Source organism: Centruroides vittatus, unplaced genomic scaffold, assembly GCF_030686945.1.
Source record: "Centruroides vittatus isolate TY-2023 unplaced genomic scaffold, ASM3068694v2 contig_936, whole genome shotgun sequence".
Classification (NCBI taxonomy): Eukaryota; Metazoa; Arthropoda; class Arachnida; order Scorpiones; family Buthidae; genus Centruroides; species Centruroides vittatus.
This window is the reverse complement of record NW_027122621.1, coordinates 493,798-505,646: the sequence shown is the minus strand read 5'-3', so window position 1 is coordinate 505,646 and position 11,849 is coordinate 493,798. Positions and strand designations below refer to the sequence as shown.

Below are 11,849 nucleotides of genomic sequence, written 5' to 3'. Positions count from 1 at the left end.
AGTTTCATAAATTCGGTGAACATTTTAAAAGCGACATTGACAAACAGAGAGTAATTTTACATAAAGGTATGTTTGTAGACTTGTGAAAATAAAAAATGAAAGAGTTGAGAGCGTAGATTCTGTCGTAAACATTTTCTAGAAAAATCCACAATTGAGGTCACAGCTAGTGAAGTTCATCCGATTTCTCCCAACGATTCCTGTATTAGCTGCCACGAGAAAAGATCATTTTTAGCCTCAGGAGGCTGCAAACCTACCTCAGATCTGCAATGACTCTTAGTCACATTGTTATCCCGAATGTTCATCGAGAGAAAACGAATTCTTTGAACTTGGATTCCGTAGCCGATAAATTCATTTCTAGAGCAGAGACATGAAAGTCAATTTTCGCCGTAAAGGTCTAAATTAAAATAAACAGAAATTACTTTAAATTTTTTTTTCTATTTATTCACAACAATTGATCTCAGTATTCACCAATAGCACACTTAGAAATATCTCAGAAATCTCAAATTTAATTCCGTAAATTAATAAGTTGGTTGTAAAAGTTTGTTAGTTTTTATATTTAAAAATATATATATTATATATTTATGTATTACGTTATTAATAGGAACTTACTTGGTCCTGGCTCAGCCATTCTGATAAGTTTTTCCAAGTGCCGCCCATCTAAATAAAAATGATTAAAATAAAGTACAGTAAAGCCGAATTTTAGTTTTTCCCTTTATTTATTTTAGGTAAACTTAAAAAACTGAAAATTTTAAATTAGGCTGAAACTATTATTTAATATTAACTGAAATATTTCAACTAAATGTGTGTGTGTATACATATATATTAAATACATATACACATACACAGACATACATTTACTGTGTATAATAACAACATTATAATTAATTACACTAAATATGTGATTAATTATTACTTTTATATTTTATTTTAAAGTAACAAAACGGATTACTTTGGTATTGAGTGAGTGTTGCAGCGCCCATAAGCATCCTTCCAGGATTCGTCCATACAGTAGTAAATGCCTTTCGAGTTTAATTGCAAACTTAAGTAGAGGTACAGTACAATATCTTCATTTAGGCTTACATTTGTAATTCAACGTCAAGTGTTCAATGTTAATTAACCCATTAAGTGATTTTTCTCCGTAATACAGTATCAACCGTATTCAAGTGTATGTTTATCCACCCAACTCGGATAAGGTTGACAATTACCGAATAGTCTCAACATCATCGAAATTTCACACATTACTCGTAAAATATATCGTGTTTCCGCACAAATAACGTAAAATCATGTTCTTATATTCGAAAATCGCTTGTTTTCACGGTTTTGAGACATCCTACTTCGTTTATAAGAGCATGCCCGTTACGTGAGCCAGCTTGTTTTGACTTATAAGAGCATTCACTGCTATGTCAAAAAGATTTAAATATAAAAATGTATTGATACGATAACTACAGGATGACAAAAACAAATAGCAAGTTTATTTAGGTAGCCACATTCAGGAATACAATGGTGACTTCTCCCCAGACATAAAAGCATGCTCTTATACGTGTATACTTACTTGTAAAGCATGCTCACGTATGAGTGTGCTGTTATATGCAGGAAAATACTGCACAAACGTATACTAGATATAAACAATATAAAAACAGAATGAACTTTAACTACTCAATTGGTAGTCGAATGACACCTGGTTGGACTATCTCGATTACATGATAATTTCGTTTTGTTTGTTTTTCTAGTCGACTTTGGACAATTATTATATGACGAATAATCGTGTATTTTTGTCGATAACAACCACGCGATTTAAACATTGACCGCCAGTAGTTTCTTTTTAAACTTTTCTTAAATTTTGATATTCATCCTGCGAGCTGTCGGTAAGCCCAAAGTTTTTAATGTGTGTGTTTTTATTATTACTGTATTATAATTTGGATTGAATTATATTAGTGCAAGAAATTAATTATTATTATTATTATTATGTGTTGAGAAATAACAATAAAATTGGATTTATGACATACTATTTATCTGAGTTTCTCAATGTTATGACGTAAACAAGATAATTTATTTACTTACAAAAAATCATCAAATTCGTGACACGTGGAGAAATGTGTTTCCTGAAACATACGTGGAAAGTCTTGTTTGCCGTTTTGGTACCTTTCGCTTTAACTCCGGTTTTACTTCTTTACGATTCTCAGGTAATTCGATTTTACTACAGCTGTCACAATTATTAATGTTAATTAAATACTTAATCATTCGTTTTTTTTTAAATTTTGTACACAGGAAACGAAATGCGCATTTGTCATCCTATGGATGGCTTGTTACTACGTATTCGAACCGATTCCCGCAGCCGTGACGTCACTGTTTCCCATTGTTTTGTTTCCGATTTTGGGGATAATGTCCACCATGGAAGTAACTCCATTTTATTACAAAGTGAGCTTTAAGAAAACAATTCTTTTTCGTTATACTTAAACACACTTTAATGGATCTTCCAAATATTTCCTAGGACATAATTATGATGTTTTTGGGAAGTTTAATAATAGCGGCTGCTGTCGAAGAGTGTAATTTACACAGGAGGATCGCGCTGAAAGTTCTGTTAACGCTGGGAACTACGATACGCTGGTAAGATTAAATCTAGAATATAAATATTTAATTTTCACTGCAAGTTAAACTAATTTTTATTTGGTATTGAAAGGGAGCCACCAGGTAGTCACACTTCACAAATATTTGTTTCAAATTAGTCATTCGCTGATGTTTTTTTATAAATTATAATTTTTTAACCACTTAACCACCCAGAAGGGAAAGTGACAACGGTCCCTTATGACTTCTGAAAAAACTACTCGGAAGTCAGATATTAATTTCCAAAATTATTTTATTACTTATGCAAAGTAAGAGACGTAATGATAATTAAATTGAATGATTTATAAAAAGATAAGATTAAAGTATAAATTAAAGGAGTCGTGCAGTTCTCTTTTATCACAGTTTATTTTTTGATTTCTTTGAAGGTGGATTTAGATTTCTGATAAGATTCAGAAAGTGAAAATTCAAATCGAAAAGCCCTTAACTGAAACTGGAACATATATTATATAATATATATATATATATACAGCCATACCATGATTTGATGCTATCATTTATTCATGCGTGAAATTAGCATTAAATCGAGTGTGACGATAAACCGAAGAACTTGAAATCTTTAGAACAGAAAAAGTTGGAAATTGAGCGTTTCGATACTGAAGTATCGTTTATGTTTCTGCCAACAGCGCAAGGCATGCAGATTTATTATATGACGTAAATCATTATTATATTGTTTAACAATGAAACTTATCTAAAACAGAGTTTCTAGTCAAAAGAAACCTGCCTAAATGAAAAACAAGTCTCGGAACAGAACTATTTGTTTCCGGGTGGCTTTCTTCAATTAATGGAGATAAATTATGTAAATTTAATATTTTAATCATTCGATCTTACTTCTTGAGATAGCCAAAGTTCTGAGGAATTTTTTCTTTCCCTACTGTTATATATAACAGAGGGAAAGTATGGCGATCGGTTAAAAAATGACTTCCAAGGTATTTACATTTTTGCACTCAGGGGACCTTGATACGTCAAGAAATTTAAAAAACATTCGGGTTTTGTTTTGGTATGTATGGATGTTAGTATGTGTGGGGGATTTTGTTCACTCTCTTTGAGGCTTAAGAAATCCTGTTTTTTTGTCGAAATTTTGCAGGGCGGTTTGTGTATTAAGGGAATTGGTGATATCAAATTTTGGTGATTAAAGGTCGAATGGGTGGGAAAATAAAGGGGGTCGTATGTATCTCCAGTAGTGTCGGACTTACTGTAATAACGATTTTATTCGTTATTACGATTTTATTCGTTATTACGATTAAACGATTATTAACGATTTTATTCGTTATTACGATTAAACGATTATTAACGATTTTATTCGTTATTACCATTTACAATTTTTTTTAATAAAACCCATCTCTTTCCTCAAAATTAAGCTTTTTGCCATTTTATAATAGCTAAAAATAAAAAAGTTTTATAAATAAAATATCGTAACAGATGGCACCACCAAATGTTGCCGGAAAGTTAAGCAACTCTTTGGATTTTTGCTTAGAATTTCTGCTTCTGGATTTGATCAAAAGTTTTTCGAGAAGGAAAGAAGAGTAAACACACGTTTTGTAACTTTAAAATGTAATAATTTTCAGAAAATTTAGAATCTATATCGTGTTCATAAGTTTTTAATCATAAAGTATCAGTTTTGCGTTTATGATCGCGAGTATTGCGCTGTTTTTATTTAACACCATTATGAAAAGTGGATTATTAGAAATTGTTATGAAAATTTTATAACTGTCATCTTCATTAATTAATGAATATCAAAAAATATCTGATAACATTTACGAAGGAGTGTAAAAAATTAAGCAGATGGCACATTTGCTGTACGATTTTCATTACTGCGAAACAATAAAGAATATTGTGACGCTTGCGCCTTAAGTTAGAAGCAACTATGAAACAAAAAAGAACAGTCCGTTTTACATAAAATGAATTGCATTATTGACCTACTTACTTAGCTATTTGTCATCTGGATTAGTGGTGCACGAATTAAGAACCTCGGATCAAATCCGGCTCGCTGCAAGTGTTAATATGGTCCTGACCTACAACTTATGCGCATTTTGGTCCACACGTATAAAAATAGCTGCACATTGGATAAACATCGAATTTTTAATTTTGAATGTTTGTATATTAATAAATGGCGAACTTAAATGCAATTAAATATCGCAGGTTAATGGTGGGTTTTATAGTGACCACGATGTTTTTGTCAATGTGGATGGTGAACACTTCTGTTGCGGCGCTTATGGTTCCTATTGTTGAAGTGGTAGTGGATGAACTAGAGAAAGAAAGTAAACAGCTAGAAGGTAATATGTTTATTTATAAATATGTCTCCATAAAAACTGTGGCGTATAAATTAATAATATTAATTCTTTCAGTTCAATACTCAGATAATAACAGAGATCAAGTTCAAGAAGTCACCATAACTGGGTAACGTACAATACACTTAATTAGTTATTAATATCTACAGTGACTTTTCTGTAAAAGTTTCTTAATATAAACTGAAAATCCAATGCATTAAAATGTTATAAATCAAGTTTTAAAAGGTCTGCAACCAAAGACAGATGAAAGGTAAAATTCCTCGGTTGTTCGTGAAGAAATTCCTCAATTGTTTGAGGAATTTCTCCACTATTAAAAACTCATTTAAGTAGATTCTAGATTATTCAGGATCTCATTAACAGGGAAGCTAATTAATAGAGATGCCAAAAATGATTATGAACGAGTCATTAAGTCATTACAAACTGCTTTGCGACCCATCTCTGCACCCAACCACTTTGCAGGCAATTGGTCAATAAGAGAGGAACGAACGATAAACTTTGATGACCTGCTTTTTCTCTCTCTAATCAGGAACTACGCCAGTATAATATTCCTATTTGTAAACAATCCAAGTAGACATCTATCCAAGTAGACAATATAAAAACGAAAAAGTAAAACATTAAGGACATAAAGGTAAAAAGAATCGTGCATATAGTTTGTAAAGTTTAATTAAAAATTTAAGTTAAATAAATAAAACAATTTCAGTTAGAGAATATTCAACGTACTTTATTATTTACAAAAAGCAGTCGGTTCCTAGTCAATATTAACTTTACTTTTAGGGCTGCAATTTGAAAGAATTGTAGACTTATAAATTCCCACTGACGTCCGACCATCCGTCTGTCTTTTATTAATCTCGAGAATGAAGTTAAATAGATGAAAGACGAGATCGAATCTGGAAACCGCAGTGGCGAGAAGCCCCGTTTAATGCTATACAAATATCCAATACAAACCTTATTGAGGGATGCTCAATGCCGTTATTCTGATCTATCGAAATATTTTAAAATATTTTTTTGAAGTAATACGTATCACATTTTTGTGAAAAATTTCGTATAATTTCTCAATATTATGAAATTTAAATACAGATTGGAGAGAAAGTACCAAAACGTAAGAAAAGCTTTACTATTGAGTGTTGCTTATTCGTCAATTTGTGGTGGTTTAGGAACGGAAGTGGGTACAGCTCCAAATTTGATCCTAGTAGGACTGTTAGAAGAGTGAGCATTTTTTTAAATATAAAGTCAAATACTTTAACTATCTACCTAAATAATGCTGCTTTAATTGTTATATAATTTTCAGTTTTTATCCTGAAAACAACCAAGTCAATTTCTTAAGTTGGATGATGTACAACATCCCTGGGATGATCCTTTGCAACATAGCAGTCTTTATTATCCTTCAAATCATTTATGTAGGATGTTGGTAAGATTAAATTTTTAAAAAATCCGAGATGAAATCATGTTATTAATTTATCTATAAGATTTTTTTCTTATTTTTAAGTGACACTATTCCCGAAAATCGTAAAAAATGTATTAAAGAAACTATTGAAAAGAAGTATCGGGAACTCGGTAACATAAGGTAAATATTTGACTATCCACGAATTTATTTTTAACTTTTTACAATTTTCTAGTCAATTATTAAAAGAGAGAATCTCTCTAAATTTCGATTTAATAATTACCCGTTTGCAGGTTTCTCTATTTTGATATTTACAATCAGAAATTGAATAATTGGATAGTTTCAGTGTCTAATTATTCGAATATCCATTAACAATATTTACTTTGTTAATAGGAAATTGAATTTTCTATTGGGAAATTAAGCGATGTTGTTATTCGACATATTGGTATAATATTATATAGAGTAAATGAGGGTGAGATGGTGAACACGTGTAATAACTATATAGTTCCTCGTATTAATATATTGTGTTAGTTGAAAACTATGCTTGCCATGTGTTGCTGTAAAAGTTAGAAAAAAAATCGAATGTTTCTGTTCCTAACTTGCAGTATGGAACAGATGTTTAGCCCGACGATATATAACTACTAGACTCGGAATCGAATAAATGTTAACGTAGAAACTACCGCCTCAGTCTGAAGCCATACAACTAGGCGCCGTCATGACAAAGGCAAAAAGTGCATGTGTTATGGACAGATTGTTGTGTGCCGACTTATGGTAGTATTCTGGCGTGATTGCTATTTATTTAGACTCGAGTGTGCGGGAATTGTTACAGGAGCATAACAGGAATGTCATCGAATTGCCACCAGTTAATTGTATGGCAAGGTATAAAAAAGGATTTGGTATCATGTTTCACTGGTAAGTTAGATATAGGCCTAGTTGCTCTGATACCATAACGTCGGTTGGCGATCAAAATCTGGTAACTCGTTCTGAAGTAATTTTTCTGGAGAAACATTAAACTTCCTTTAGCAGTCTGTTATTACACTATGTTGATTTTTTTTCTATTTATATATTGAACTAGATTGAACTCGGGACGTACGAGAGTTTTACAGATCACGAGAAACATGTTTCGTTATCCACTAATGCCGTAATTCAAATTTGAGCAAATATTGGAGTTACGAGGAAACCAAGCAATAGCACTGTTCTTTGAATCTGTTTCTAAACACAGAACAGATACACCTATTTGCATGAAACATCAGTTCCTACAAAGTTTTATTTTTCTCAGTATCATCAGAGACGACCAGTAGTGCCTTGAAGACCACTAAAGCGAACATCTTTTGCTGACATAGATAATATTATCTATGAAGAGCCGATTGTGTAGTAGCAAGATAAAGCTCAGATGCCTGACCCACCACATCAGATAATCAGGCTCTTTTTTTTTTTTTTTTTTTTTTTTTTTTTTTGTAACTCTTTCCGCCCAGTGGGCACTAAGAGGGCCTCTTATAGCAAGCCCATTATGGGTTCGGCCAGGCCCACAATGAGGCGGCCGGGTGGTGAGGGACGGGGCCCGACATATCCGGACGGACCACCCCCCGAAAAATTCCTGGGGATTTCTCGACCCGTCCGGATTCGATCCCGGGTCCCCCAGGGCGGCAGGCTGCTAACCTTGACCGCTCGGCCATCCGGCCTAGATAATCAGGCTCATCGTGGTGTTTCTGTAAGACAAATGTAAACCAAACTTATTCATTTTAAATGTCAATAAATCACGTTTATTGATCGGTTACTTCATTTAAAAATATTCATATGGAACTCTCCATAAATTACGTCCGCATTTTTCTTGAAACTTTTACTCCCCCTCTTGTTCCAGTTTTCCCAAGTTTCCGTAACCTCCTTCCCTCTTCGGATGTCCAACAAAACTTAACCCTCTGTAAACTTTATCACTTTACAAATGATAGATATCATAAGTAGAAATGAAACTTACAAGACATTTTGAAATATACATAATAAAATGCATAAACTGTATAAATTTTAATGAAATATACGGACGTTCACTGAAGCTCAATCCTTGCCCCCTTGTCCGATTTTTGTGAGACTTGTCTTAACCCCCCTTCTCCTTCCAGTGGGGATGTCATTTATGGATAGTCCTTATGAACGGTTGTATATACAATATATTATCTAGTGCAGGCACTCCTTGATTTACAACAAAACTCCAGGAACCAATAATTTTCGAAGTCGAGGAGTGCCTGTATATATTTCTTTTATTTTGTATTTCTTAATTTGACAAAATGTTCAGCCGATATGAATAATAATTTAACTATTGGTATCTACTATTAAAACTCAGTTTAATATTTTTCAGAGCATTTTCACAATTTCATTTATTACTTGTCAGTTTTGAAATTAGTCATGAAAATTGTGTATTTATGTAATGAACAGTCGTACCTATTTTTGGTATTTCCCGCGGATGCGCAGCTTTCTGCATTCAAGTGTCATGGCGGACGCACGTTCAATTCGCTTCAAAGATTGCGGCCCAGTTCGGGGTCTAGTAGTTCCTTCAAAGCTGTCTTTGATAGATATCTAAGACAGACCCGGGATAATCTGCATAAAAATACAGCAAGTCCTATAAAGGAAATACGTGTAAACGTGTAATTTTTTTGTCAATTCTGTAGCCAAAAACCAATTTATCACGGTGGCCAAACTGAGCCTCGCGAGCCGCATACAGCTTTTGTAGACCCTTAATGCGGCTCTGTAATACTATACAATTTCCTTCATACGCTTGGTAACCTGTATATACTACGTATATACCCACATATGTAAAACCTTGGTAAGTTCGCTCTCGCCTGATAGGTGATATGTGGGTTCTATCGTGACAAGGTTTGGCCATCCCTGGTATTAGAAATAAGATATTTATTCTATTCCCATTTTAATTTGTGGGAATTTAAAGTTAAATTGTTAAATATATAACAGATGACTAAAGCTATATACAGGTTAATTGTTTATATTTTTTAGATGTTTGTGATTTCATCTCGATTTATTACTTTTAATTTCATTTTTCATTAGTTTCCACGAACTGGCAGTACTAATGGTGACATTATTGCTGGTTGCGAGTTGGATGTTTCGAAGTCCAAATTTTATGCGAGGTTGGGCCTCTGTATTATGTTCTAACATGTCTGTAAATTTTAATTCATTTTTTTCACAATTCTCACTCGTTGCAATGCGTCTGAATCATTATTTTGAATTGCAGAAAAATTAGTAACTCTACTCCGGCCATGGCAGCTTCCATTTTGATGTTTATTATTCCCGCAAATCCTTTTCAACTCGATTGGAGGAAGAGGCTCCTCAACTGGAAAACTGCTCAGAAGAAAATAGCGTGGGGTTTATTGTTAATTTTTGGTGGAGGATTTGCCATAGCGGAAGGAGCCAAGGTCGTTGATTATTTAATTTGTTTAATAATATTTAAAATAGAATTTAATTAAAAATAAATTATTACAGAAGTCGAAACTGACAAACTGGATTGCTCTTCAGTTGGCATACTTACCACCTTTGTCGCCTGTCGTAATTGTAAGCATTCTTTGTATTATGACTTCCATTCTGACGGAAGTGATGACCAACAGCTCAACTGCCACTCTTCTCCTTCCCGTAGCCAACAAACTGGTATATATCAATAATAAGTATCTTTTCTTAAATTTCGATTTACTTTCATTTTTAAAGCAAACTTCATGACAGAATGTTGAAATATATCTGTATTGAATAAGCTAACAACACACAAAAAGGATTTCATTTAACAGTTACAAAACTAATACTATAACTTCAACGTTTATATTTGTTTATACAAGGTAATTCAACGTCTCTATAGGTCTATATCTAAAGGAATGCAAAGTATTTACGATGCTTAAATAAATATTTATTACATATGATGTGCACATTACATCATATGTATTAAAATGCATTTGTTTGTGCCAACTCACTTTAATTTTATCGATATCGATCGTATTCTAGGACTTGATTCCATAATAAAGCGAATTATATGTTTACGTGTATGTTAAAGTTTAAGTCTGTACCCTTGAATATAACGTTAAACACATATTGTACTGTACAATATCTGCTTAATCTTTGTTATACGCACAGTAAGGTAGCCTTGAAACCTAATGAATAGGATTATCTTTATTAATTGCTACTGAGCTACTGAGAAAGTAGCAAGATGCGAAGATAGATATTTTTTGATTGTTTCCTCAATTAATCATGTTAGGAGAACCTTCTAATCTCTGAAAGTTTAGGTTTCGTTGTTTGACATGTAAGGTAAGCATTATTTTTGTTTTTGTAAAAATTTATTTTATAAAACCTTGTCTTCTCTAACATATCCTGTGATTGAGTTTAACGAAAATTCAATTTGTGAACATAATTAATTAATAAAGTAAACTAATTTTAGGCTAATGTGATTAAAGTACATCCGTTATACCTGATGATGCCTTTAGCAATATGCGCTTCGTTTTCGTTTATGCTACCGATAGGAAGTCCTTCTAGCGCAATTGCTTATGACACGGGTAATATGAAGATTGTCGACTTGGTACGCTTAATAAGTTATTTATTGTTTTTGATACTATCGATACTAAATACGTGAATATTGATAAATTACAGGTGAAACCAGGAATATTCCTTAACATCGTATGCTGCGCAATTCAAATTTGTTCAATAAGCACTTATGGATACTACATTTTCGATCTGCGAATGCCAAACGCCAACAGTACAGAAATTGTTAATAACTATACAAATACAAACAAATAAAGAATATCTTGAATAGATTTTCAAGTATTTTACATTTTATAGAGGTATACATTCGCTACATGTGTGAAAAATCGATTATTTAGAAGAATAGTAGAAGTACAGAAGTATATACACGAATACGATGGGTTACGCATGGAAGGTTTCCTTTAGAAAGTTAGATTGCGAACAAAATGAAAATTGTTAAGATTGTATTATTTTGTTTTAATTTTCTAAGATCTAGAACTAGTACACAATTTCTCTCCTTCCAGAGCTCTAAAACAAACCGAAAAGTAATTCCCTAGTATTCAGATATGGATTTTTCGATAATAAGAACTTATTGTAAGAACTCTGGTTTTGTATGTCGCTAAATAGAAGTATTAAAACATATATCATAAAATGGTCTTCGTTGCCAGGAACAGTTCTGGCGTAGGTCTTAAGGCTGGTTCACAATATAGCAACAACTAGCAAAACGCGTTTTTTCACTTTCAGACTATATTCTAGTCAAAATTAAAAATAATTAAATGCCGAAGAGAACTCTTTCGTAGTCTGTCTTAGGGGGACATTTTTCTGAAGTGAAATCCATAAAAAAATTCGCCAGAAATGTGTAAATTTTTCGACAAAACGTCTCTGAATTTATACAACTAGAGAAACGCGTCTTTTGACTTTCAGACTACATTCTGAACCGTGAGCCACTGCCCGACGTTTACTGTCACGTGATGTTGTGAACGAGCCCCGCAAGGTCTTTTACTTGGACTTAAAACGTCAAACGTGTACTTCTGCTACAAGTTTAACGTTTGTAC

General features: G+C 32.9%; 1 protein-coding gene across 1 annotated transcript; it reads left to right on the top strand.

The window, feature by feature from the left end:
* Positions 1-2,093: 2,093 nt before the first annotated feature.
* Positions 2,094-11,070, top strand: LOC136984881 (Na(+)/citrate cotransporter-like). Its single transcript, XM_067282022.1, has 13 exons — positions 2,094-2,183; positions 2,269-2,418; positions 2,492-2,607; positions 4,765-4,898; positions 4,971-5,022; positions 5,991-6,119; positions 6,202-6,321; positions 6,400-6,477; positions 9,346-9,453; positions 9,530-9,710; positions 9,778-9,939; positions 10,715-10,852; positions 10,924-11,070. Exons 1-13 carry the CDS (start codon positions 2,094-2,096, stop codon positions 11,068-11,070), a joined length of 1,605 nt encoding a protein of 534 aa, XP_067138123.1.
* Positions 11,071-11,849: the final 779 nt, after the last annotated feature.

Coding starts and splice junctions, on each gene's coding strand:
- LOC136984881 (XM_067282022.1), top strand. CDS start 2,094: ATGTGTTTCCTGAAACATACGTGGAAAGTCTTGTTTGCCGTTTTGGTA. Junction 9,454..9,529: donor TCTGTATTATGTTCTAACAT/GTCTGTAAATTT, acceptor TTTGAATTGCAG/AAAAATTAGTAACTCTACTC. Junction 9,711..9,777: donor CCATAGCGGAAGGAGCCAAG/GTCGTTGATTAT, acceptor AAATTATTACAG/AAGTCGAAACTGACAAACTG.